General features: G+C 54.1%; 12 protein-coding genes across 12 annotated transcripts in view; 7 read left to right on the top strand and 5 right to left on the bottom strand.

Annotated features, from left to right (window-relative positions):
• The window catches only part of K452DRAFT_290341 (uncharacterized protein), a 2689-nt gene extending 902 nt beyond the window's left edge, over window positions 1-1787 (top strand). Inside the window, exons 2-6 of the mRNA XM_033540985.1 lie at window positions 36-77; window positions 205-819; window positions 878-1252; window positions 1334-1421; window positions 1478-1787. Of these exons, the coding sequence (XP_033394400.1) occupies window positions 36-77; window positions 205-819; window positions 878-1252; window positions 1334-1421; window positions 1478-1616 (1259 nt within the window). The 3' untranslated portion in view covers window positions 1617-1787. The remainder of the gene's footprint in view (window positions 1-35; window positions 78-204; window positions 820-877; window positions 1253-1333; window positions 1422-1477) is intronic.
• A 447-nt stretch (window positions 1788-2234) lies between these two features.
• Window positions 2235-3491, top strand: K452DRAFT_83076 (uncharacterized protein). The gene is made up of 4 exons (XM_033547198.1): window positions 2235-2463; window positions 2536-2647; window positions 2713-3153; window positions 3207-3491. The coding sequence occupies exons 1-4, from the start codon at window positions 2356-2358 to the stop codon at window positions 3290-3292; spliced, it is 747 nt and encodes a 248-aa protein (XP_033394399.1). The 5' UTR covers window positions 2235-2355; the 3' UTR covers window positions 3293-3491.
• A 278-nt stretch (window positions 3492-3769) lies between these two features.
• K452DRAFT_290339 (uncharacterized protein) lies at window positions 3770-4005 on the bottom strand. Its single transcript, XM_033540984.1, has one exon. The coding sequence runs from the start codon at window positions 3988-3990 to the stop codon at window positions 3826-3828; it is 165 nt and encodes a 54-aa protein (XP_033394398.1). The 5' UTR covers window positions 3991-4005; the 3' UTR covers window positions 3770-3825.
• Window positions 4006-4324: 319 nt separating this feature from the next.
• Window positions 4325-7338, top strand: K452DRAFT_233460 (uncharacterized protein; the record flags this gene model as incomplete). Its single annotated transcript, XM_033537307.1, has 4 exons — window positions 4325-4423; window positions 4475-5035; window positions 5084-6351; window positions 6402-7338. 4 exons carry the CDS (start codon window positions 4325-4327, stop codon window positions 7336-7338), a joined length of 2865 nt encoding a protein of 954 aa, XP_033394397.1.
• Window positions 7339-8602: 1264 nt separating this feature from the next.
• Window positions 8603-9679, bottom strand: K452DRAFT_300778 (uncharacterized protein; the record flags this gene model as incomplete). The annotated part of the gene is made up of 2 exons (XM_033542367.1): window positions 8603-9159; window positions 9394-9679. The coding sequence occupies 2 exons, from the start codon at window positions 9677-9679 to the stop codon at window positions 8603-8605; spliced, it is 843 nt and encodes a 280-aa protein (XP_033394396.1).
• A 1331-nt stretch (window positions 9680-11010) lies between these two features.
• On the bottom strand, window positions 11011-12825 carry K452DRAFT_360926 (uncharacterized protein). The gene is made up of 2 exons (XM_033546383.1): window positions 11866-12825; window positions 11011-11796 (listed from the first exon to the last, which is right to left on the bottom strand). Exons 1-2 carry the CDS (start codon window positions 12666-12668, stop codon window positions 11394-11396), a joined length of 1206 nt encoding a protein of 401 aa, XP_033394395.1. The 5' UTR covers window positions 12669-12825; the 3' UTR covers window positions 11011-11393.
• Window positions 12826-13353: 528 nt separating this feature from the next.
• On the top strand, window positions 13354-14640 carry K452DRAFT_290332 (uncharacterized protein). Its single transcript, XM_033540983.1, has 2 exons — window positions 13354-14113; window positions 14167-14640. The coding sequence occupies exons 1-2, from the start codon at window positions 13519-13521 to the stop codon at window positions 14337-14339; spliced, it is 768 nt and encodes a 255-aa protein (XP_033394394.1). The 5' UTR covers window positions 13354-13518; the 3' UTR covers window positions 14340-14640.
• A 364-nt stretch (window positions 14641-15004) lies between these two features.
• Window positions 15005-15842, top strand: K452DRAFT_311165 (uncharacterized protein; the record flags this gene model as incomplete). The annotated part of the gene is made up of 2 exons (XM_033543399.1): window positions 15005-15626; window positions 15682-15842. The coding sequence occupies 2 exons, from the start codon at window positions 15005-15007 to the stop codon at window positions 15840-15842; spliced, it is 783 nt and encodes a 260-aa protein (XP_033394393.1).
• Window positions 15843-16860: 1018 nt separating this feature from the next.
• On the bottom strand, window positions 16861-18042 carry K452DRAFT_290331 (uncharacterized protein). Its single transcript, XM_033540982.1, has one exon. It carries the CDS (start codon window positions 17891-17893, stop codon window positions 17039-17041), a length of 855 nt encoding a protein of 284 aa, XP_033394392.1. The 5' UTR covers window positions 17894-18042; the 3' UTR covers window positions 16861-17038.
• A 555-nt stretch (window positions 18043-18597) lies between these two features.
• On the top strand, window positions 18598-21291 carry K452DRAFT_328500 (uncharacterized protein; the record flags this gene model as incomplete). The annotated part of the gene is made up of 5 exons (XM_033544992.1): window positions 18598-18650; window positions 18708-18735; window positions 18790-18842; window positions 18911-19160; window positions 19213-21291. 5 exons carry the CDS (start codon window positions 18598-18600, stop codon window positions 21289-21291), a joined length of 2463 nt encoding a protein of 820 aa, XP_033394391.1.
• Window positions 21292-21877: 586 nt separating this feature from the next.
• K452DRAFT_192864 (uncharacterized protein) lies at window positions 21878-22210 on the bottom strand (the record flags this gene model as incomplete). Its single annotated transcript, XM_033535873.1, has 1 exon — window positions 21878-22210. A coding segment is annotated over one exon (333 nt), but the record flags the coding sequence as incomplete, so codon positions are not given.
• Window positions 22211-23185: 975 nt separating this feature from the next.
• On the top strand, window positions 23186-24838 carry K452DRAFT_233428 (uncharacterized protein; the record flags this gene model as incomplete). The annotated part of the gene is made up of 3 exons (XM_033537305.1): window positions 23186-23471; window positions 23531-23692; window positions 23745-24838. 3 exons carry the CDS (start codon window positions 23186-23188, stop codon window positions 24836-24838), a joined length of 1542 nt encoding a protein of 513 aa, XP_033394389.1.
• Window positions 24839-26266: the final 1428 nt, after the last annotated feature.

Here is a 26266-nt window from a genome sequence, read left to right as displayed (position 1 = left end):
AAAAAAGTTACTTTGCATGAGTCTGACTCGCGAAGGCGGCAGGGCCAAAGCTGATTGGTTTGCTGATCACGCATTCTGTAAGTATTAGTGTATATTACCCTTCCCGCGGGACTGCAAAGTTGTATCTGCATAGTTCTAGAGCCTCCAACCTCGCCCCCTTGTCCTAACAAACATGGAATGCTGAAGCCTGCTAATGAAACCAAGTTCTTTTGACCCTCCAGAAACTCGTGCAGCTTGACAGCGACGATAGCGACTCCGACAGCAGCGACTCTGACGTGGAAGATTCGCAGCATTCCGGCCGCTCCTTGTGGAGGCGATCCAGGAAAAAGGGAGAGCAGCTTCCGCGCAACAGTTTCAAGAAAGACCGTCAGAATGATCTGGGCCTTCAACGTACGGGGTCCTACGTCTCCCCTAGCTTCCTGGCAAAGGCGCGGCCAAAGACGAAGTTTCGCACACTTCAAAAGTACAGAGGAGGCCCGAACGTTGAAAGGACTGAGTTCATGGAACGTCATTCGGCCCTTGCCAAGAAAGGTCTTGCTGTCAGCGTTGAGCAAGTCTCCATGTTTTTGACAAACGACAACGTTTGCATATGTTTCTTCGAACACAGCGCTGAGGATGTGGAGAAACCCATCCTAACACGGCTGGTGTCTCCCGATACTATTCTAAGGCAAAGCTGCGACGCTAGCATGCTAATTCAGGCAGTCATTGATGCTATTATCGATTTAGCCATTCCTGTCGGTGCCGCTTATGAGGATGCGATTAGTGACCTTGAACTGGATGTTCTTACTGAGCCGAACATAGCTCATTCGAAGGCGTTATGTAAGATCAAACAGCACTTAAGGCTTTTCGATATTTGTTTCTGACATCAACCATAAAGACATCTTGACTACAGAGCTTTCCGTCTTGAAGAATCGGATTCATCCAATCATGGGTCTGATCAACGCTCTACGCGACCACAAAACCGAAACCATCACTGCACCCGCGCCTGGCATTGCTGAGCGCCCATCAAAGCTCAACTCTTCCAGTGTCACCATCAGCCCCCTCGCCGTAGTATATCTAGGCGACGCCGCAGATCACCTTTACCAAATTTCGCAAGCCATGGATATGATGCTCAAGTCGGCCGACGACATGATCAACCTCATTTTCAACATCATGAGCACATACCAAAATGAGAGCATGAGGCAGCTTACTATCGTAACTATCTTCTTCTTGCCTCTGACTTTCCTGACTGGATACTTTGGTCAAAATTTTGGTACGCTTACTTGAATGGGTAACCCTAGAAGTGGAGAGGCCACTTCCGGCTTGGTATTTTCCATCTGACTGATTGAAACAGGTACATTCCCTGGTGTGCAAAACCATAGCGACAAGTTTTTCTGGTATATCGCAGTCCCTGTGATGGTGGTTACGGTCATTGGATTAATGTAAGCCATTGCCCAACACTCTTTATGCGAAACCGAGCGTTAATAACATTTTGCAGGTGGGACGTTATTGTCCGCTGGTTTCAACGAAAGTCTCAGAAGTTTACGATTTCGCGCTCAAGGAAGAAGCGCGGCGCTTCAAGGTCTCGGGAGCGCGGACGTGGGAGACGAGCAAGGAGAGAGCCTACTTGGAAATGATCATGGTCCTATTATTGATAGACTGTGGGGCGTTGGTACTTCATACATTCAGACAGCACTTAGTTTGTTAGCGTTCAAGCATGCTCTTAAACTCAGCACACGATCCGTCGTTGCGCGCATCCTCGTGCCAACACGCTTTGCTGAAACGAGATACTGCAAAACCTCCACCAGTGGGTAGCATAGTAAAATATTCACAGATGTTTGCTGATGTTGAAAATTTCCAGGTTCTGCCTAATGACTTTTACTAACCCCGATGCCTCCGGCGCAGAAAGATCTTGGTCGTCCGTGCAATACTTAGCTATAGGATGTCCGTATTAGGATCAAGGACGGGCGCGACGGGTTCGATTCGTGCCCATGTGCTGATCATCCTGCAGGATGGCCGCTATAGGGCTTATCGATAAGCATTAGCACAAATTAAAGCACCTTGTAGGTACTTAGGTGGCTACGGGCCGCGCCGGCGGAGCTATGCGGCACTGAGATCTTAGAATAGAGCATCTTCACAGCGGCTGTTGCTCGAGATGCCCACCTATAGTTCAGCAAACAGGAAGACCAAAGCATGGAAGCTCCACAGATGCCCGTAATTGAGACGCTTCTCATCATGACGTCAATCCGTAGCTTCCCGCAGTACTTCCCCTCCTCACCACCACCACCACCATCGAAGCTGGCAAGAACTTCACGCCAGCCCCATTTCATTGAACACGTTCTTATTTAGACACCCAGAAACACGGAGCTATTGCCTATGAGCTGCTGTGGTGATATGGATTCTATGCTGGTTACCAACAAGGCAGCAGGAGAGCCCCTCACCACCAAAAGCAAGGTCCTTGAAACCGGAGCTTCCTTGACACAGGTATCCTTACACTAGACTTACAAACAAGAACTCGCAAAGAAGAAGCATGGATGCTTACCAAGTAATTTTCAGGACTTCCGTCCAGTCAAAAATATCTGCGCCCATCTGAATGCATTTCATGTATACGCCAACGACACCGGCCGCTTTGTCGAGGCCAACCACTACTGCAGCCACCTGAATGAAGGTAACTGCTTGTAAACTAGTCGCACCTGCCATGCTGGCCGCTTACTTTATGTGTCCAATTTTTAGACGTCCGCCAATGCATCCTCTACGACAGTCCGGGCCCCAATGCGCGTCTCATCGGTATTGAATACATGATCACCCCTAAGCTATACAATACACTACCACAAGAGGAGCGCCGCTACTGGCACAGTCACGTCTTCGAGGTCAAGTCTGGCATGCTGATAATGCCTCAACCGTCTGTAGCGGTACCAAATGCTGCATGGGAGGAGGCCGAGAACAAGGAGATGGAAGATGTCATCGAACTGTACGGCAAGGTGTTTCATTTGTGGCAGGTGGATAGGGGAGATAAGATTCCGATGGGCGAACCGCAACTGATGACGAGCTTCACCGAAGAGAGCCAATTTGACATGGAAAAGCATGTGGGGGAGCGGGATCGTAGGTTCGGCTCCGATTACAAGAGGAAAAGAGAGATACGAAGCTATATCGAGGAGCCTGAGCTGCACCCAGGTATGTTTATGGGACTCTCGCGGTCAAGCAGTAAAATACTAACACATGGCCAGATGCCGACTGGGCATGGAAGGATCAGAAACAGGGGCAAGGGAATACGGCCGGGCAGACGTCTCAGCAACTTGAAGGTGAGACATGATGCGTCGGAGACACTCACGTGCCATGTTTGACACTGGTGCAGAGAAACGTTGGTCTGCCTACGAATAGACGATGATTTTCAGGGCGCCGGAGCTACCGAAGTGGCTGTGCAGCGAGTTGATGACTCGAAGGTACGGAGTAGGTAGTATCTGCTATTGTTGATGAAAGAGGGTTCACTGTGAGGGCTTTTTTTTTATTATTTCGCGCGGCGGCAGCTTGGAAAACAGCACGGGCGATTGTTAGTATCTTATCGTTGCTGCTAGCGAGTATGATTGCGTATCCGTGGGGAGCCCCCGCGAAAGCGGATCCCGGCTGCAAGGCCCAAAAGGTGGAGAAAGGATTTAGGATGAACTTGAAGGCCTGCGTGGCCATGGGGTCTAGACCGTGGGTGATGAGGAAATGGATGACAACCAACAGCGGCTTTGCCGAAGGCCGCCGCCGGCCGGGTTCCTAGTCTTGGCCTCATGGCCCGACAAGGAAAAGGAAAAAAAAAAAAAAAAGTTCCGAAGAGTCAGCCCTTCGGGCCTCAAGAAGTTAACCGCGGGCAGCCAGCGTATCGCCGGTCGCAGGGACGGTCAGAGCCAGCACGTGCCCGAGAAGGGTCTGGGAGCACGCCAAAAGGCCAAAAATAGCAGTGCCAACAGGGTTCGACAGATTGGCTTTGCGGATGACGCGCTGTCTCGAAGACGAAGATCCCATCCCATTCCCTAGGGCCTCCCGACGAAGCACCGGCGGCCTGAATCCCGTATTCGCCAGTCGCTACGTAACACCACTCGTTCCCCGACGCGACGCCCTTGCAGCACTCGTTAACTCTTGAGCTTTCGCCTCGAGCTTTGCGCTTTCTCTTGTTCCCTCTGCTCTCTGCTGCTTTCCCCCCGCGACTCGACACCAAGAAGCGGCAGGGGCTCTCCTTCCCCAATGGCCTAAGAAAGCTCTGAGCATCTCTCCTGCCACTCGTTTCCTATCCAAGTCACACACACGTGCAACCGCTCCTCCTTCGTTTCTCGGTGGCCTCTCCATGCAGCTGGCCGCCATGTCACCGAATCACACGTCGGCGCTCGCCCCACGCGACGACGGCATCGACCCTGGCCAACGCTTCGTCGACCTTATATCGCAACCCTTCAACAACAATGTACCAAGCCCCGCCCTCGCTTCAGACCCGCTTCCCGCTGACCCTGCGTAGCTCAATGAGAAAGCTTTTGAATCGTCGCTGGCCTACTCCTCTGCCGCCGCCGTCATCTTTGCCCTCCTCTTCTGTCTCCTCCGGCCCTACAACACAACCGTCTATGCGCCACGGCTTAAACATGCCGACGAGAAGCATGCTCCGCCTCCGGTTCAGAAAGGTATCTTCGCCTGGGTCAAACCAGTTGTTAAGACAAGGGAGGAACACATGGTGCAAAAGGTCGGCATCGACGCCACCGTCTTCATTCGGTTTACCAAGATGTGCCGCAACATCTTTATCATCCTGGCGCTGATTGGAAATGCCGTCTTCCTCCCCGTCAACCTGATCCAGAATGCGCAAAACCACGCCACCATTGACACCAAGCAACTCACAATTTTCATGAAGCTGACGCCAATGGGGGTGGGCGGAGGCATCGTATGGACTCACGTTTGTGTGTCGTACATCTTCAACGCCGTAATATACTATTTTCTATGGACAAATTACAAGGCCGTGTTGCGTTTACGAAGGAACTACTTCGACAGTCCCGGATACCAGGCTAGTTTGCATGCTCGTACTCTGCTGGTAAATTTGCCTTTCTGAGTACAACTGGACCTCCGCTTACACTCATAGATCACGGATATCCCAAAGAACTTTCGGACCGATGAAGGCGTGGTAAAAATCACTGACGGGGTCAAGGCAACCTCTGAGGTCCCCAGAGGCGCCATCGCTCGCAACATGAAAGAACTCCCCGATCTGATTGAAGAACATGAGGATAATGTTCGTGAGCTGGAAGAGGTGTTGGCCACGTATTTGAAGAATCCTGATCGACTGCCGGCAAGGCGCCCAACGTGTAAAACGAACAAGGCCGACCGGAATTATTCGAAGGTCCAGGAAGTCGACGCGATAGACTACCTCACCTCCCGGATTAAGAGCCTCGAGATCGAAATCACAGAAGTCAGAGAATCAGTAGACAACCGGAATGCCCTCCAGTATGGATTCGCGAGTTACGAAAGCATCGAGGAAGCCCATGGAGTTGCATACGCCTCAAGACACAAGCATCCTGAAGGCTCCATTATTAGAGTCGCCCCGAAACCAGGCGATTTGATATGGAAAAACCTTCCCCTGGACAAGGCGGCTCGCAGATGGAGGGGTCTTCTCAACAACATCTGGGTAACCCTGCTTACCATCGCATGGACGGTGCCCAACGCCTTGATCGCCGTGTTTTTGTCAAATCTGGGAAATCTCGCGTCTGTGTGGCCAGCATTCGCTGAAGAGATGGGCAGGAACCCACATACCTGGGCAGCCATTCAGGGTATTTTGGCGCCTCTGCTCACCACCTCGTTCTACTTTTTCCTGCCAATCATCTTTCGACGCTTATCTATGAGCTCCGGCGACTATTCGAAAACCTCACGCGAAAGGCATGTCACACACAAGCTATATGCTTTCTTCATCTTCAACAACCTATTCGTTTTCTCATTGTTCTCCGCCGTATGGCAGTACGTCAGTCTGCTCATCACCACCACTCATGCCAACGGTGAGCAGGAGGCGTTAAAGCTGGCGCTTTCCAACAGAGGCGCCGAATACATGATCACAGCTCTCTGCTATGTCTCACCTTTTTGGCTGAACTATCTCCTGCAGCGCAATTTTGGTGCTGCCTGGGATATATCTCAGCTTGCAAACCTAGCATGGGGATCGATAGTCCGCAAATTCTCGAGCCCGACTCCCAGGAGGCTCATTGAACTGACGGCTCCTCCCGCTTTCGATTACGCTTGCTATTACAATTATTTCCTCTACTACTCGACCATCGCCCTGGTGTTCACACCTTTTCTGCCATTGGTCTTGCTGGTTGTAGCCTTCTACTTCACACTAGACAGCTACCTGAAGAAATACTTGCTGCTGTAAGTGTTACTCGATAACGCTGTGACTGCTTCAAGCTAACGTGACATAGGTATGTATTCATTACGAAGCACGAATCTGGCGGTTCATTCTGGCGTGTTCTATATAATAGGATGCTTTTCGCCACGTTCTTGGGTAATCTGATTATGGCGTGTCTTGTTGGAGCCAAGGGAAGCACGTGGTCACAGCTCATCTGTATGGGAGGCCTTCCTCTCACACTGATTGCCTTCAAGTGGTACTGCAGGCGTACATTCGATGATGCCATGCACTATTACAGCAAGGGTAATATGAAGGGTCGAGAGGAGAACCTTCCCAGCAGACCGAAGACTCGCGGCGACCGTCTTGGTGTCCGTTTCGGGCACCCCGCGCTCTACAAGCCATTGATGACTCCAATGGTCCACGCCAAGTCGGAACACCTCCTCAGCCAGGTATATCGCGGTCGCTTGGAGGCTGATACGGATGGCTCAAGCGTCACTGGCTACAGCGACACCTACAGTTTGCACAACATGTCGCGCAAACAACCTGGCAAGAAGAAGGGCCCGGCTGCTCCTTTCGAGCTTGTTACGGAATCGGAAATGGACTTCGAACACTACAAGAACCGGCCCGAGTTCCGCGAGGAGTTCGGCGGCGATGGTGAGATGTACTCACGACCCGGCACGCCAGGCACTTACGACTCACGACCTGGTACACCCGCGGGCCATCTGCAGCGCATTGAAAGCGCCGACTCTCAGCGCACATTACATGAACAAGAAAACGGCGGCTCGACATACCCAGAGGGCTACCACACTCCAATGCCGTATGCACCGCGGGCGGAGAGCCCGCTGCAGCGCGGCATCTTCTCAGCCAACGATTATTCGGACGTCAATCTCGTCGAGGGCGCTGCGCCCATGGGTGCGACGGGCAGAGGCGGCTACGGCCGTTTGGAAACACCCGGCAGCGAGATGGGCGAGAACACGAGTTACGACTATTTCCGTCGCGGTAAACGGTAGCGCTGCGCTCCGGATCAGAGAGCGCACGTCATGCAATTGCCCAATAGGGTGGGCGCGCAGGGAGCGGCCCGTCCCGAACGCTCGAACGAACCACGGTTCGCGTCGGCAAGACTTGTTAGACGGCTGTTTCTGCATTGAGCAAGGCGTTTTTATGTTCGAATTTATTGCTTCTTTTTTTGTTTTTCTCTCATTCTTCTTCTTTACTCTGCTGGAACTATCTTGCTTGCTTTGCCGAGACTGGATAGCATGAAAAGAGTGCTCACGAAGATGGAGTAATGTCTTTCTCTTTTTCTTTTTGGATACCTGGAGAGCGAGCGACATCATGGGGAAATGCGAGCGCAAATCTTGCTTTAGCTTGACGACCGAGCGCCGCCACGAGGTTCATGAAGATACGTTTTAATCGACTAATAGAGTTCGATTCTGCCTTTACTACTGCTACTATCAACCGAACATCTTCCCCCCGTATCATCCACTACATACATAATCTCTCGGTACTCTGCCCTGCTCTGCCCAGCCCTACCCTACCCTCGGCAAGCCCACAACACAAACCCATCTCACGCCGGCGACGCCGCCCCGGCCATGTCCTCACCCCACGCAGCCAACCATAAGCGCCCACGCACCACCCCCACCACCACCACCATCACCATCAGTCGTCAGCCGCCGCAAGGGAGGAGGACCGGGCAGGCGCAGCGGCCACCCGGCCCGGCCCAGCCCAGCCCAGCCTAACCCAGCCCCAGGGGCCCATGGATCGCCTCCCGCGCGTGCGGCACCGGCTCCCCGGTCTCCGGTCCGGGGGTGCGACGACCACCTCTTCACATGCATGCCGCCCACCGCCGTGGAACGGCGGGTAGCGGGTAGCACGACGAGGACTTGGCCTTGGCGTTGGCCGTGCATTGTGCACCGTGCTACGGTGGTGGTCGTGGTGGTAGTAGTGGTGGTGGTGGGGTGAAGAGGCTGGAGAAGGCAACACGCCTAGGTAGATACGCGGAGAAAGCCGACTTGTTGCCTGCGTTTGTGGAGGCGCTACCTATCCCGTTTGCGAAGGGTTGGGCTTTGGTCTTTGGTCTTTGATCCAGTTGTGGAACGAACACGGCTGTGAATAGATGGGAGTGCGTTATTGACGCGCAATGGGGGAGACTTGACAAAGAACCGAGATATGCCGCCTCACCACCAACAAGAGCAAATGTAAAACGGCGAAAAAACGCAGTGCAAGTGGCAATGAAAAAAGGCAAAATAAAAAAATAAAAAATAATGTTTTCCTAATTTAGGCCTTGTCGTCGGACTTGGTGCCAACGCCGTCGGTGCGCTCGCCGTTACTCCGCTCGTCGATCTTGTCGGTGGTGCCGATTGTCTTCTTGTAGAGATCGGCGATATCGCCGGCGCCCTTGCCGTCATTCTTCTCCGTGATGAGGCCCTTGAGCCACTTATTCTCCAACTCGAGCTGGGCGATGCGCGACTCGAGCGTCGAGACCTTGTCCGTCATCTCCTTGGCCGTCTTCTCGAGCTGCTGCTCGCGCTGCTTCTTCTTGACGCGGAAGCGGGCCGAGGCGGCCGTGTTGCGGCGGCGCTTGTCTTCCTCGGCCGCAAACCGCGACATGTCCTCGACGGACTGAGCGGCTGCGGAGGCGCCTGGAGGCGTGGCAAGAGCGTCCAGTTTGCGCTTGTTGCCCGTCGTGGCTGACACTGGCGACGCCGCCGCGAGCGGGGATGCGCTGCTGGTGCTGGGCCGGTGCTGCGGGACCGGGTACGGGTTCTGCTGATGCGCGAAGTTGGGTTCCGTGATGCCAACCGGGAATGAAAAGTCGAGGCCTTGGAAGTCGCCTTGAAACCCCATTAGCATAGTGATTTTTTTTTATTTAAGACAGTAAGTGTATATATAGGACGCAAGTCTCAAGACATTGTCGATGGCGTTGGCAGCTCGGATACCTAGTATGATCACGGGCAATGGCGTGCTTCGGTATTCCTACCCCCACGCATACATGCTGTCTAGGATCTTGCATTTGCCCCGCAACGCAACTCTGCCTGGATGGTCCGTGGCGTGGCTAGATCACTCACCGTTAAGAGGGAAATCGACAGGGTTGGCTGCTGGGTTGTACGATGCGGAAGTGTTACGGCGTTTGGCCTGCTGCTGCTCGGTCGTCGCGTCGTAGTCAAAAGTTGCCGCGGGCATCTCGGTTCCAAGGTCAAAGTCGAAGAACTCGGTGTTGGTGAAGAGAGAGAGGTCTTCGTCAAAGCCAAGGTTGTCTTGCTGAGTGGCCATATCCTGACGGGTGGGAATGGTGTTGAGGCCCTGGAGGTACTGCGACACGTTTTGGCCTTTGCGGCCCGCGAAGCCTGACATTACGATGTCGCTGATAAAGGCGTTGTTGCTGGCGCGGGCGCTTCGGATGCTGGTGCGGGCGAACGGTGTTGTTGTCGTATGTGACGAGTGTAGGTGGAATGACAAGCCTCCACGGGAGGAGTCGGCTGAGTAATCTTCAACGCCCTGCCGATCGGCTGCAGGGCACAGCGTTGTTTTCAGAGCGCGGCCAACAGGTTGTAATCCGTAGGGGATTTGTCGTTGAGATGAAGGTGCCGTAAAGGTGTCGCAATGGAGATGGAACGGAGAAGTGTGGGTGCCTTGGTTGGGGGATGTGGAGTGTGCGAGGTGCTAACGTTAGAAGCGCCGATGATCGCCCCGCCTTGCCGCAGCTTGTCACGGCCTTTTGCCAGGAACTGGACTCCTTTACTTTTAACGGGTGCCCAGGTGCTTTGTCGCTGACCTGGGAAAAGTCGCCGTTTGCAAACAATCGACTGTTTTGAGGGAGGCGTCGGCAGTCAAAGAAAGCCATAGCTGCCACGCCGCTTATCAGAACCGCCACTGCGGCATTGACCGTAGTTGTCGTCGGTAGAGCCAGAGAGACTCCCCTGCGACTGCACTCGCGAGTGTGTTGGCGGTCTTGGATGCCGTGGCCGATAGGCTCGAGCCCGTGGACATGACAGTGTTTCGCAGCTGGATACGAGGAATTGCAAACGACAGAGCAGAGCTTCAGACACGCCTTCCGAAAAGGAGTCGGGCGGAGGGCCGCAGCTTGGATGAGATGGTAGAGTGATGCCGTTAAGTGCTATATGGTTGCAGAGTGCGCTGGCACTTTTGATCACCGAGAGCGTGGAGGGGCACATCGTCTGCCTAGCTGGCTGGTTGGCTGGCCGACTGCCCCCCGATCCCTACTGGCCCTCGTCCCTGGCCTCTCTTCGGGTGAGTGTGACCGGGTCCTTGGTGCGGATGTGGTGTCCTGCGGGAGGGACGGCGCGCGCGGCGTGGCTTTGTCCGACGTTGCACTACTGCTGCGCGTCGACGGCGGCGATGGCGGCGATGGCGGCGTTGGCGGCGTCACGCGAATACGATGGGGATGTGACAGTGTACATCGAAGGAAGGGGGCGGTTGGGTGCAGTGCAGTGCAGGCGGGGATAATGGTAATGTGATGCGTCCGTGCTACGTTTTCTGGGCTGAGGAGCTTGCTTGCTTGTTTGGGCGGGATGAGTGTTTCATGGGTGGTGGCGAGGCGTGTGTGTTTGTGCAAAAAGAAACAGGAGAGTGCGGTGCTGATGACGGGGAGCGGTTCGGACGAGTGGACAGGACGCCGCCTCTCTGCGTGTATGGGCGTGCAGAGTGGCAGGCGTCTCGCTCTGCTAGAGCCTTTTACTCTTTTTTTGCTTTTGCTGTCTTACTCCCATGCCGCAAGGTTCCCGCTTACATACGAGGACGACCGGCGAGACTGCAAAAAGGAATAGAAGCACGCTGCTAGGTAGTAGTGCAGATGTTGAGACACGCCAACACGAAAACATGGGGCTACTGTACTTCAAAGTTTTGCGTTGCGCATTAGGTACAGACGTGTAAGTCTGTACAGTGAGTTCTCGTCTCTTACATCACTCGTGAGATTAACCACCCAACGAGAAACCGCATACCATCCAGTCCGGGATATCATGCAAAGCGAGTGCGCCAACTAGCGCCAATTCAAGCAAGCCAACCGACAAACGAGAGACAGGAGGCCCTCCATGGGCTCTTCATTGCCTTAATCCACGTTCATCTTTTCCAAAAGCCGTCTGATGCCGTCTGCTCCGGCTTTTCCTTCCTCGCCTTCAATTTGTGCCTCGGCTGCATGCACCAGGGTGAATGCCTTTTGCTGCAGTTCCTGGATGCAGACTTTGCTGTACTCGAAGCTTCCCTTGCGCTCCATGTAGCTGACGGCATACTTCTTGACCTCTACGTCGTTGGTCTTTTGCTTCAGAATGTTTATCAGGACGAGATTGGATGGATCGGCGCGGATGGCGTGGATGACGGGGAAAGAAAATTTGCCTTCCGTCAGGTCCTCTGCAAAGCCTTTCTGCTGTGAGAGCATAGCAGATTTAAGATTTCTGTGGTCGTCGAGAATCTGAAATAGAAGACCAATGGTGTTGACCAGAGGAACGCAGTCACTGTAAGATGGTTAGGCGTTTGCGATTTTCCGGGTAGGTTGGGGGTGACTCGTAAAGCGTAAAACATACATTTCTCTAGGCGACTCGGCCTGCATCAACTTTATGGCTAGCCTGAACAGGCCGCCCGTCTTGTTTCCGACCATTTCTAAATAATCGGCCTCGCTAGGGCACGTCAAAGTGTCGCGCCAAAACAGGTCCATTCCCTGCCCCCGGTGCAGGTTCAGCAGCTCCTCGGTGAATATAGCCATGGCGGAAGGATTGTGTAGTGAAGATAGCGATTGCAATGCCAGAAAGTAAACATAGTTGGCGCTGTTGATAGTCTGCGCGGTACCAAATATGCTATTAGCGACAGGTACCCCCCGACGCAGCATGGAGTTGTCCTCGACATCGTCGACCAGCAATGACGCCGTGTGCAGCATGCCCACGACCCTGGTTATTATTTCCAGCGAGCTCTCGGGTACCGCCAGCCACTCATTGAAGGCGGCGATGAGCTGACTGCGAATGTCCTTGCCCGGATGGCCGTACAGGTAGTCGTATGGCCCCATGAGTATTTTCTCCTTTTCCGCGCTCCACCCCGAGCCCTTTCCGTATATCAGTTCGTCGTCAACGCCTTTGAGCGGGTCAGGCGGCGGGGGAGTCATCGGCAGAGGATAGGTGTGTTTCTGAGAAGGCGACGGGGGGGTCGATGATTGCGGCGAGTGGAGCTGGCTTCTGGAGGGCTTCTTGGACGAAGCTATCCAGTCGATTTCGGAAAGCGGGCGTAAGACGGCGCGTTGCGGGGGTGATTGCTGACCGTTGGTCAAGCCGCTAAGGCCGTAGGAAGATGTGCGCGGGGGTATGGCGTTTGGCGATTGCAGACTGTGGGTTGCCATTGTGCGGGAGAAGGCAGCCGGCCGTGGCAAGCTGTCTCTGAGTTGGCCGGGAAGGTGCGAGCAGAGCAATGCGTGTCTCGGGCTGCAATGTGTGTTTACCGCGGCAAGGCTAAGACGGGGCGCGGAGCGGGGTTTCGCGGGACAGGGCGCGCGCTTCGGGGCAGGTAGAGACAGAGGCGGGGAGTCGCTATATAGACATGGGCGGAGGCATCTCGTGGGACGGGGAAGCACCGCGCGTGATGACGCCTGGAGGGGGATCGCTCTATCACATGCATGCGTCGGAGATCTGCGTCAGTCCCCCTGACCTGATTGATGCCCACACAAACCTCAAGCCATCAACGACCCATCGTCGTGCGTTCCAAAGAGGCCCCGGCATACCAGCATCAAAGTGTTGGGACATGCTTTTTACGTCTGTCGGCTCCGTCTGCTGCAGCCGATGGAGCAGCGTAAGCATCGAGAAGAAGAAAGATCGGCGCTTATCGCACGCAGCTCTCGGGGAGCCGGCGCGAGCAATTCGCAAACAGCAGCCGAAACCCCTCTCGAGGCAAAACGAGTCCCGAAGCATTCCAGTTCCATTGTCCGTAACTTATCCCACCTGGATCGTAGCTAGGAGTGCGCAATTGACCTCGCTAAACAAGCATCTATTGATTTCGTTGAGTTCACGTTGTTGTTGGCTCTTTCCGATTATGCGGCATGGCCTCATCTCCAAAAACAGCAAGTGCAATGGAAGAGACTGCCCTTCTCCAAACGCCCTGCGCCACTCGCAACCTGACCCTAGACACTCGAAGGCGCCATGTTAAATCCGCCACCCTCTGGGCTGCCTCGCCCATCATGCATCAATCCGTCGTCCATGATGGCGCAGACCGATCAGTGCAAAGATGAACGACGCTTCTACTTCCTCCACCTCCCAGCTGAGATCAGAACCATGCTCTACCGTCTGCTGGTGACGTTCTCGCATCCTCTCGACTCTTGTCGCCATCGATCGAGACCTGCCCGCGTGGTCCAGGGCCTAGAAATACTGAGGACTTGCAAAATCATCAACATTGAGGCTTCGTACGTCTTCTTCACCGAAAACACCATCTCCTTCACTGTCCGCAACTATCTATGCCGGTCTTTCGAAAACAGCGGCTGGCTGGCTCGAGTTCGCCATCTCAGAATCCACGTGGTGGTCAGAAACGCCAGTTGCTCGAACACTGTGCGAAATATCAAGAACTTCTTTCATCACATCAAGCAGAGTGTCACTGATCTAAGATCTTTTGATCTTTTCATCCGCGACGCAGCATACAGTCATCCGGACCGTGCCGATACAATCATCTCTGCACTCAAAGGTTTGAGAGTGCATGGTCCTGTCCGCGCAGCTCACTTTCGATGGACTGGCAGCGAAGAAGAAGGAAACGTAGACGACAGCATGGCTTTGCGTACAATGCTTATCGTGGGTTTTGCAGGTAATTCCCCTCTTCAGTGACAAAGCTTGCATTAATACTTACTTTACCTATAGCGAATGTCACTGAGACCATCATCGTCAGAGTTGCCTTTCCCAAAAATGGAGAACGCAACTTCCGCGATATTCCCAAGTATACGGCTAGCAGCGATCAGCCGTTTGAGAAGATTGTGGCTGGCACAGGCTGCCAGATCTTGCAGACCATTGTCTTCACCGGCCGTGGATTTTGAACGATGATAAAGTCAGAATGCGTGACAGTATCTGATACTTGACTACGGAGCATCCTCCCTTCAGGCAAAGACCTTATATTTACAGGGTTTTCCGTTCTGTTCTGGGACATACCAATGAGGACTTGCCTAGGCAGCAGAATTCACCATGCGCCCTTTGCTTTCAACGCTATAATTGCCTGTATCATTCTTTGCTTGTAGTCTGACGTGACAGCTTAATATAGTCCAAAGGTGCTAGAACGGTGTCACTGAACTTCGTGCAGTACTGCTTAATTACATAGAGGTTCTAAATTCGAAATCGAGCGGTTATTTTATGTGACGTGTGCAAACAAATCTGCAGCATCCTGACACTGACTGGGTCTCTATGCGGTAGGTCCTTTGTCGCGTGTTGAGACGGGGAAGCGAAGTCGTGCCTTCCTCAAGACACAGAGGCAACCCGATCCTTCCTCCTCCTCCTCCTCCTCCTCCTCCTCCTCCTCCTCTCTCTACCTCCTTACCAACCCATTTCACCCTCCGAACACCTCACACATTCTGTCTCCAAAAACTGGTGCCGTTCCCGTCGACATGCTTTAGTAAGTTCTTCACTCCAAGCTTACTGTCCTTCCAAGTTAATTGACATCACGTTCTGACAAATTCTAGAGAGCACATCTGTGCTTCGCGCTCTCACGATGCCTGTGACGATGCGCAGTCAACCTCATCGGCCTCCTCGCCATGAAGAGCCCGCTCAACCCGTCTTTCGTTTCTTGGGCCTACCGGCCGAGCCCAGAGTCATGATTTACGAGTACGCTCTACAGCCTGGGAAAGTGTTACGACGAGCACTTCTCTGTGACCGAGTCCCAGGAATGTTACTCCGTGACCGACTCCCAGGGATATTAAAAGTCTGCCGGCTCATCTACAAAGAGGCTTTAGATGTTTTCTACAAGGTCAACGTTATTAGCGTTTATCTCACAGAAACCCAGCAGTTCCGTTCGAACCCAACATGGCTTAAGAATGTTCGCCATATGAAGTTATTCGTCTACGCACCCAAAAAACAATTCAGTTTTGCTGGACACAAAGTTGTCGAGTCCTTTGTTGCTCGGGTGTTCATTTCTGGCGCACAGATTCACACCCTGGACCTCTTTTTCATCGACCACACAATCTCCAACTACTCCGTTCTGGCCGGCTTATATAGCCGCGCTCTTAAACCTCTTGACGTCCTTGGCAACATTAGGGTGGTATATCATGTAGCGACAAATCAGATAACAACGAGAGCCGTAAGCTTCGGGATGAATGCGTTGAAGAATATTGCGGGTACGTCCCCCTATACGACTCACACCGGAAAATCATATGTTAATAAGTGATACAGCTAATCCGGCGAATGTCTCAATTGCTCTAGTTAGCTATGACAACCTTCCCAGATGGCATTGGCATAAAGTCCCTAGCGTCATGAATTCTACGAGCAAGCCTTGGTCAGAGGTCTTGATTGAAGCGGGCTTTGTGGTTTTGCCACATAGGTTCCCGAAATAGTTCCAGGACTCTCACCAGGCACTCTCGACACCTGAAACAATGGTACCTGAAGGTTGCTAGCGATGGTTTGCTTCAGGTGCTTTTCATATAGGAACAACTTTTCTATGGAAACTGCAGCTGGGTATATTAACGAGCGGACATTGTAATTAACTCTTACCAGAACTATGGCTACAGAAGCAAAACTCGGACAAATTAAAACAAGTTTTCTCCTTACATCTTCCTTCTGAAGTATTGAGGAAAAGTGAATACTGGCGGGATAGAATATGGGCAAATCGGCTGCATACTGAAAGGCAAGGGTCGATAGCAGTAATGCCTACACTGCCTCGTCCGCACCGATACTCTCCTAGGCTGTTCCATTGTCTTTCCGTACATCAAAGTATACCGAAAGATCCAAACGCAGCAACCATCTCCAAACTTGATAAGAGCCGACGCGGAACTTCAATGGTCCCAAAGTTGCTGTCATGTAAACCACTAGCCCCAACAATTCAAGACCCCACAACAGGTTCCTATGCATGTTTCCTTTCCCAAAAGCCAGGCATAACGCTTAGAATGCAGGGAACAAGCAAGCCAAGAGCAGCGGCTCGGATCACTGGATTGGGAACAGTGTGGTTGCGTGCGCGGATGCTGCGTTGAAGTTGCGGATAAGTTGATTTTCGGTGACGTTGTTTATTGCTTCTTTTAGTTAGCATTTTGACGCTGGGGTTAGACTATGGGTTGGGGAAGCTGTGTCTGCTTTTCAAGCTCTCGAGTGTTGGCTACAAGTTGTAAGTGTACTTAGTGGAGTTGGAAATGTGTTGCGGTAGACGGTTAGTGAGGGCTTTCATTATACAACTCACTGGGTTTGCTTTGAACAGCTTGTCTGATGATTGTCGTATCTTTGCTTGTCGTAGTATAAGCTGACACTGCCTTGTCAGTAAGTAGAGATGTGCTAGGCTGGAGCAAACATCCGGTACACATCACTGTTACTATCTCATGGACTGGTCCGCAGGCCTCGGGTGTATGAGAAGATAAGATGAAGTGGCAGTTAATTGATTTGCTTAAGCCAGTTTACTTGAAGAAGTAGTACCACTGATAGTGCTCAGAGCAAAGGTAGCATTCGATGCTTTTCGGGAAGTGACAACAACAGACTGCGTTAGCTGCCAAGTGTAGTGAGAGTACTGACCCAGACTGTCCATCGGGTTGCTTGGTGTTTCGGCTCAACGCTTGCCGTTTAGCGACCTAAGCTCACGCTTTCCCTGGGCCGCTTCCTCCTCTGTTTTCTGCTTCCTCACTTCCATCTGCCACAGCACGAAGTCCGCCGCCGTCCACATGATTGTCTCAGAGGGCTGAAGTTTGAGGAACATCGGGTCGCAAGCCCAGAGGTACATTTCAGCTTCGACCGTAACCATTCCACCATCAGCAGCAAGTTGGAGCTTTGGATGGACCAGGATTTTGCGGTAGATGGCCTCGTCAGGTTCGTCTTTCGTGATACCCTCGTACTCGTCGATTTTAGCCTTTGCTTTGTCCGTCAGATTGAAGATTAGCATGCCATCAACTGCTAGTGGGCGACTGTTGCGAGAAGGGTCGTGAGGTAGGACTGCCGCATTGTGTGAGTTCTTGATGCAGAAACGGTCATATCCGTCTAAGTAGGCCGGTGTCATGTTGCTGATACAGAGCTGCTCTGACTCGAGGCTAAGGATTGCGCAGAGAACGGGAGCGAACATCTTGCTTCCGTAGACGAAGAGTGGCTTGGCGCCTGACTTCATGAGTTTACCCAGGTGGACTTGCGTGACAAGATTGTTTTTCGCGGCAAAGTAAGGGGCCAGACCATCTCTGAACTTGGCTTCGTCATCGGCATACTGAGAGATGCGGGCAGCGGTCTCATCGTCATGGCTGTCGTTGTCGTCTGCATACTCGGATGACTGGAGAGACTCCGGAGAACCTGAAGGGCTCGATGAAGGGCCCGGATCATCGTAGCCATCGGCAAGAGCCATAAGCTGCTCGTCTAAGTCGGCTTCAGTAACAGTGCCTTCGCGTTTGCCCTTAGGCAATGACGGGTTCCTCTTGTCCATGATCGTTGACTTTCATGACATGTACTTGGTGTTGGAAGAGAGGGATGTTTGGGAGTTAGTGTGGAAGGGTCGTGGGAGCAAAGAAGAAGTAGAAGTCAAGTGAGGGAGACCTTGTCAAAGTAACAAGGTGAACGATTGCCTTGGTTGTGGCTGATCCTCGGCTATAACTACATAGGTAGGTAGGTACCTATGCAGGACTGGGAGCATCACGACTCTGCGTCGAGCTTGCGGTGCACGCGAAGGAGCCAGGGCAAGCACGCACGTGGTGCGGTGAGAAAGACAGCAAGGTCATTTCCACGTAGATGAGAGGCCATTGGAAGCTGCATCTGGGTTTATGAGGTGTTCCTTGGCCGCCAGGGGGTTGAATGTTGCCTGGCGGACAGGGTTTCAAATCAAAAGATTCGGTGCAGGTCGATGAGCTTCGCATCTTCTTGGGCGGCGGAGGCAAAGCTGGCGTGTCCCATTCGGGCTTAGCCCCAGAGCTTGGGCGACCGCTCTGCGCTCTCCGACCTTAAGTAACATCATCGCGAGCTCTGCCTCTCCACTACATAAGCTCCCACGCCCTCTCCCCATCCACCAACTTCATCACAACCGCCCTGTCCATACCCGGACACACTTCCCAATACCCCCTACGCCCTTAATCTCGCTGTTCCTGCAGCCTTTCTCCTCTCCGTCCCTCGGTATCTTCACATAACGCCGCCAACATGTCCGGCGAGCCAGACCACGCAGCGGCTAAGAACAAGGTCAAGCTGGAGAAGTAAGTTCACTCGCCACCCTCCCGTCCATCCCAAAGCAGTTCCTGACAACCTTGCAGCGACCCTTCCGGCGCCGAGAAGCACGAAGTGAGTCCGCCTTGGCGGGAAACGCCACGCATCAACACCACTGACTCTTCCCAGGACGAGGTCGCCACCGCCATCCTCAAGAAGAAGAAGAAGCCCAACTCGCTGATGTAGGTAGCCTGCGACATCCGGAGTCGATAATTTGGAGATTGAAGGCCTGGGCTAACTGGTGCCACAGTGTCACCGACGCGACCAACGATGACAACTCGATTATCAGCTTATCGAACAACACCATGGAGACGCTCCAGCTCTTCCGTGGTGACACCGTGTTGGTCAAGGGCAAGAAGAGGAAGGATACTGTCCTGATCGTCCTGAACGACGATGACCTGGACGATGGTAGCGCCCGCATCAACAGGGTGGTGCGCCACAACCTCCGCGTTAAGCATGGCGACATCATCACGGTCCACCCGTGCCCGGACATCAAATACGTAAGTGTCTTAATATGTACTCGCGAAGGATCTTCACTAACACACCCCACAGGCCAAGCGCATCGCCGTCCTTCCTATTGCCGACACCGTCGAGGGTCTCACCGGCTCCCTGTTCGATGTATTCCTGGCTCCTTACTTCCGTGAAGCCTACAGGCCTGTGCGCCAAGGTGACCTCTTCACCGCTCGCGGAGGTATGAGGCAAGTGGAGTTTAAGGTCGTCGAGGTGGATCCCCCGGAGTTCGGTATCGTTGCGCAAGACACGGTCATCCACTGCGAGGGCGAGCCTATTCAGCGCGAGGATGAGGAGGGTAACCTGAACGAGGTCGGCTACGACGACATCGGTGGTTGCCGTAAGCAGATGGCTCAGATCCGTGAACTGGTCGAGCTGCCCCTCAGGCATCCCCAGCTCTTCAAGTCGATCGGTATCAAGCCCCCTCGCGGTATTCTTATGTACGGCCCTCCTGGTACTGGTAAGACCCTCATGGCTCGTGCTGTCGCCAACGAGACTGGTGCCTTCTTCTTCCTGATCAACGGTCCGGAAATTATGTCGAAGATGGCTGGTGAGTCGGAATCGAACCTCCGCAAGGCGTTCGAGGAGGCGGAGAAGAACTCTCCTGCGATCATCTTCATTGATGAAATCGATTCTATCGCGCCAAAGCGTGAGAAGACCAACGGCGAGGTTGAGAGGCGTGTCGTTTCCCAGCTTCTTACCCTCATGGACGGCATGAAGGCCCGTTCCAACATTGTCGTTATGGCTGCGACTAACCGTCCCAACTCTATCGACCCCGCTCTTCGTCGTTTCGGCCGTTTCGACCGAGAGGTCGACATCGGTATCCCCGATCCCACTGGCCGTCTGGAGATCATGTCCATCCACACCAAGAACATGAAGCTCGGTGATGATGTCGACCTTCAGACCATCGCCGCTGAGACTCACGGTTACGTCGGTTCTGATTTGGCTTCTCTCTGCTCTGAAGCGGCCATGCAACAGATCCGTGAGAAGATGGATCTGATCGACCTGGACGAAGACACAATCGACGCTGAGGTCTTGGACTCTCTGGGTGTTACCATGGAGAACTTCCGCTTTGCCCTTGGTGTCTCTAACCCCTCGGCCCTGCGCGAGGTTGCCGTCGTCGAGGTGCCCAACGTTCGCTGGGAGGACATTGGTGGTCTCGAGGACGTCAAGCGCGAGCTTATCGAGTCCGTCCAATACCCTGTCGACCACCCCGAGAAGTTCCTCAAGTTTGGTCTTTCGCCTTCTCGTGGTGTCTTGTTCTACGGACCTCCTGGTACTGGTAAGACGCTCTTGGCCAAGGCTGTTGCCAACGAGTGCGCTGCCAACTTCATTTCCATCAAGGGCCCCGAGCTTCTGTCCATGTGGTTCGGTGAGTCTGAGAGCAACATTCGCGACATCTTCGACAAGGCCCGTGCGGCAGCTCCTTGCGTTGTGTTCCTTGATGAGCTGGACTCTATTGCCAAGTCTCGTGGTGGCTCTGTCGGCGATGCCGGCGGTGCTTCTGACCGTGTGGTTAACCAGCTTCTGACTGAGATGGACGGCATGACCTCCAAGAAGAACGTCTTCGTCATTGGTGCAACCAACCGTCCTGAGCAGCTCGACAACGCTCTCTGCCGTCCCGGTCGTTTGGATACCCTCGTCTATGTTCCTCTTCCGGACAAGGACTCTCGTGCCGGTATTCTCAAGGCTCAGCTTCGCAAGACTCCTGTCGCTGCGGATGTTGATCTTGACTACATTGCGGCCAACACGCACGGCTTCTCTGGTGCCGATCTTGGCTTCGTCACCCAGCGTGCTGTCAAGCTTGCTATCAAGGAAGCGATCTCCACCGACATTGCGCGCACCAAGGCTCGCGAGGCTGCTGGCGAGGACACGACCATGGAGGACGAGGTCGAGGGCGAGGACCCTGTGCCTGAGCTCACCAAGGCCCACTTCGAGGAGGCCATGCGCTCCGCTCGTCGCTCCGTCACTGACGTTGAAATCCGCCGTTACGAGGCTTTCGCTCAAAGCATGAAGAACTCTGGCGGTAGCAGTTTCTTCCGCTTCCCTGAGGCTGGTGAGGACCAGACTGGCAACAACAACTTCGGCGCCGGTGGTGATGATGAAGGCCTTTACGACTAAGCGCACCCAAGTATCTTGGGATGATGATTTTCGATAATGGTTTTGCATGATAGGGCTTTTCCTTCGGTATCCTCACGGTAGTTGCAGGTGTCGGCCCCCGTCATAGAGAAGATGGTTTCTCTTTTCATTTTCTTTTCTTTTTTTGTTAACTGCTTGCTCAAAGTCGGAAGCGCCGCAGGCGAAGGAGTTATGACCTCCGTCGGGCCTCTTCAGTAGCGTTTTAGAGACTGGATGCGCACGCGCAGAGAAGCAGAAGGATGTGTGCATAATGAGTCTCACGAGGCTCCTGATAGCTTAGGCAATGGTTTCGATGACTTAGCTTGGCGCCTTCGCCGCCGTGACAGTGTTCTTGTTACTTCGTACAGTACCTATGATACCACGATACTTCATCCCATAAAACGCCCCGTGATAGGTATCTAAAAAATGGTCGCCCCAAGCTCATTCCTAAAAAGCGCCGTGTAAATGTCTGCGTCACAGCGTTCGTCCGATCGGAAGGGTCGTCAGCGAGATGACTGAGGACCTTCGCGTCGGGCTTCTAATTTGCTGTCGGTCGCCTCCTCTTATTATTTTATCGCGCTCAATCAAATGTGACGTCGCAAACCGTCTCCACCTCTCGCCTCACAGCTCTGATGCCCTCTCGAACCGCCTTCTCGGGCACCTTAATGTCCGGCTTGTCGAGCTTGGAGTCGCCGTTCTTGGAGTCGCCGTTGGCGGCACCGTCAGCGTCGGCGGCGGACTTGTCGGGGTGCCTGGTCTCGTCGAGGACGCGGCGCATGACGTCGTCGTAGGTGGTGCATTCGCCGGAGCGCAGCAGCTGCAGAATGTATGCGCGCAGGTTGTTGGACCAGCCGGACTCCTGCAGGGCCTGCTGCAGGGCCTGTTGGATGCGGGGGATGCTGTTGGTGGAGAGGAGGGCGGAGGTGAGGGCGGCGGACTGGGAGGGGCTGAGGTCGGTGGTGGTCGAGGGGAGGGGGAGGGTGTCGTTGGCCATGGTGTCGTCTCTCACACGGAAATAAAAGAGATAGTAACTAGCTGAAGAGGGTAGGAATTCGGATCTGCAATCGCGGTTAGCGAGCGATTCACTACGCAATCCGCTGTATAGGTGGAGTGTACGTGCATTATTTCAATAGTCGGCTAAGGGCGGAGATGGCCCTTCATGCGGGTGGAGGAGAGAGGGCCGAAAAGGAGGGAGGCTTCGTATGGAGCGGAGATTATGGCGATGGAAGGCGACGAAAGGGACATGCGGCTCAACGGCAACGACGCTCTTTCATTGTTCGGGGCGAGCAGTGCGATGGATTGGGTCAGTGCCTCGCTTCCCCGGCGCCCTTCAGGTTTCGGTGTCGGTCGCATTGGGCACTGTATATCGTGGCGATATATATAGCAATTTAGCTTGTCATTTGGCCCTTGCCCTTGTCTCCCGCCGACACAGCAGGACAACCTCGCCCTAAAAGCACCCACGGCCATCCCACCACAATCCTCGACCTCTCCCCAACCACGCTCTCGCCTCGCTGCCTCCCCGCCGCCCGACGGCCCCCTCGCCACATCCCAGAGCCTGCCGCCCTCAAAGCCTAACATCCCGACCCGGTCCCCTGAAGCCAAGGCCTGTTTTGCCGCCCCGCTGCACGGTTCCTTGACCTTGACCTTGACACACGACTTGCAAGCGCCGCCAAAGTCACGGCCAAAACCCCACACCCTCTGCAACCCGATCGCCTACTCTACCTGACACCCTCGCCGTCAATCTCGCTTCGTCTCACCAGGGTTGTTGGCAACCTACGCCCAGCCAAGGCTCAGGCAAGCCAAGCCAAGGTGGCACCGGCCAGCTGGGCCATCACATCACGATAACACCCTACTCTACTGCCTGGCTGTCCATGCCCCTCGCGCACCCATGGCAGCCATGACCGCAACCTTGAGCTCCTACAGAACCACCTACCATGAGGACTCGGACGCCGACGACGAGTACGAGCGCAGCGTCATAACCTCGCCCATGCTTCGTCCGGACTCGTACGAAACCAGCCCGACAGACTCGGAGCCGCCCACGGCCCAACACACGCCGACCACCTACACCCACTCGGCCGACAGCTACGCTAGTCCGACGGGCTTGGTGACCAAATGGACCCCCGAAGAGTGCGCGGATTGGGTGTCGAGCTTGGGGCTGGGACAGTATGCGGACAACTTCATCGGTGGGTGACATGGGAGGCGGAACGGCCACTGACGGTGGGCGGATGCTGACTATCTGCAGAGGAGGGCATAAACGGCGAAGCTCTGGTGGAACTGCAACATGCGGAACTCAAAGAAATGGGCATGGGCAGTGTAGGCCACCGTCTCACAATACTGAAGAGCGTGTACGACTTGAAGCTCAAGCAGAGCATCCCGATAAAAGAGGACGATTATGTGCCCTTGTGTAGGTGTTGAACAAATCTCGTTCGCCGGATATCCCCGCTCACGCTGTATAGCCGCCGAGAAAGCGACGCAAGATACCGCGCCCACTCAAGACGATTTCGCCCGCATCATCCAGATCATCAAAGACCGGGACGATCGCCTGCATGCCTATGAAGCTGACATGCGGCGTATGCGCGAGGATTTTGTTCGGATGACGGAGGAGAACAAGAAGCTGCGAGAGGACGTTCTACCAGTGGTACGTCTGGCCAAGGATCGATCGCAACCGCTACCCACTCCCGACGCCCACGATATCACTTCGCCGCCATCGCAAGACCGCCCCGGCAGCAGCCTTTCCCGTAAGTACTCCACGAAGAAGCTTTTTCTGGGTTCTGCTCCCAAGAACCCCTCGCCAACCATCCACGAAGGCCGCACCCTCACCGACACCGCCTCTCTCGACCCGTCCGCGGCAGCCATGGCCGCATCGTCTCATCTCACAGCTTCGATAAGCGGCGGCTCACACTCAACCTCTCAACCAGCAAGTTCGCCACATCACATTCCGCAACCGTCTCCAACGTCCCCCGCATACAGCACGCAAACCATGTCCCGTGCCCGCTCGCATGCCAACGACCACAGAGGCTCGACAATCGACGGGAACTGGTCGTCCTCGGCGAGTACTCTCCAAGGCGACCGGGACACATTACGTAGCGGAGCTTCTCGCCGCGATCGCGATCGTGACCGCGATTTTGACCCGCCTCTCTCTGCCGGCCGCCATGCCGCCGATAATGCCTCGCTCGCAAGCAACTCGACCTCCGCAAATAATTCCGGCTCATCGAATCCACAAGTGGAAATCTTCAAAAGTTTCCGCGTTAGCATCGACGACCCGTGCCATAAAGTCCTTCCAGTTGCGCTCAAAAAATACAACATCACGGCAGACTGGCGGCAATATGCGCTGTATATCGTTCATGGTGACCAAGAGCGCTGCCTGGGTTTGAACGAAAAACCATTGATACTGTTCAAACAACTAGACCGCGAGGGTAGGAAGCCAATGTTCATGCTGAGGAAACACGCTGCGCCAGCAGAAGGTCACATCAGTACGATCGGCGGTGGTGGGGGTACATATACGGGGCAGGGCGGAACGACACTGCCTGTCCCCGGAGGCGTGCTGTGAGAGAATTAGAAAAAAAAAAAAAAAAAAAAAAAAAAAAGAAAAAAAAAAGCGAAAGTATTTTTTGGACCAAAAAAGTTGTTGATTATACCTCTACATCTTCTTCTCGAGGACGCAGGCATATGGCACATGCTCATTTTGGGGCCATTTGGTCACAAAGCATTCGTTGGATATCGAATCACCAAGTCCAGCCTTCCCCTTGATTTTTTTTTTTTTTTTACATCTGGCTGGCGAACTTTGACAGGCGTCAATCATTCCCTACATTAAACTATTTCCTTTAACCATTTTTTCTCGTCGTTGCTCCTTTGTAATCGGGTCACGTGGAACGGCAGGCACTTTCGGGCACCGAAGGGGAAAACGCATAGTGGCGTCTTCTGAATCTTGCTCTCTAGTCTTTTTTTCTCTCTCACATTTCCTTGAGTTAGTTTTGATTTTCCCAAGCCATACTATTCCCTTGCTTATTATCTCTTAGTTTATTTTCGTTGTTGTTTTTGCTAGGTCTTTCTTCTTCTACTTTCTACTTCTACATTTTCGCTGGTCGCCGCAAATGATTCCCTCGGCCTCTCTCTCTATGTCAGAGCCGCAAAGAAGATGGATCCCTGACGCGCAAGAGGAGGCGGGCAACGGGTTCGCGATATGTCACATATCGGTGCTGGTGCCGCATTAGATGGGCGGGATTGACGGACGGACGGACGGACGGACGGACAAACCGGCGGGGTTGGGGTTGGGGGCGTGAAAGCGCGGCGCATGCGCGCGGAAATCTTCCAAGGTCAGGCGGGTGGGAAGGTGGGAACAAGGATTCAAGGCGGGACAACAAGGACAAGGTGGGACACAAGGCAGGACACAAAGGCGTTCTTGGTTGGTGGGTGGGGTTGTGTGTGCGGTTTGACGATTGCATGGACAGACGGAAGACCGGGGAGGTTGGGGGCGCAGGCGGGCTGGGTTCTGAGTGAAGCTGCTGCTGAAGAAGAAGAAGGTAGGTGCGGGCGCGAACGGCCGGCGTCAGACCGTGGATATAGCTGCTAGCGGCTTCCGTCGTCGTCGTGTTTGAAGCGGCGGCAGGGCCATGTAGGAAAAAATGTGAACGGGTTTCGCTTTTTCTGAGAGAGAAAGAGAGGGCAGGTACCTACCTGTCGTCGTCTTCTGCAACAATGCAACAATAACAATGGGTGGCAGTGGAGTGCGGAGCGGCGGGGGCGCCGCGTAGGCCGGCCGCGTAGGCGGCCGCGCGCACGCACAGCCCAAAACCTTACCCTTCCGGCCGGGAGGCCGTTGTCGTATTGCGTCGTATCGTCCCTACCGGCCGGCCGGATGGGCTGTAGGCAGGTAATATAAACGCGCCGTTGGGACCCTGGTCGTTGTGGTTTCCCTAATGAGGAGGCGTTGGCGGAAAGGCTTGGCGCTGGGAGCGGGGGGGGTCGCTTGGCGCCC

This window comes from Aplosporella prunicola (assembly GCF_010093885.1).
Source record: "Aplosporella prunicola CBS 121167 unplaced genomic scaffold K452scaffold_22, whole genome shotgun sequence".
Classification (NCBI taxonomy): Eukaryota; Fungi; Ascomycota; class Dothideomycetes; order Botryosphaeriales; family Aplosporellaceae; genus Aplosporella; species Aplosporella prunicola.
This window is presented reverse-complemented; position numbering and strand designations above follow the sequence as displayed.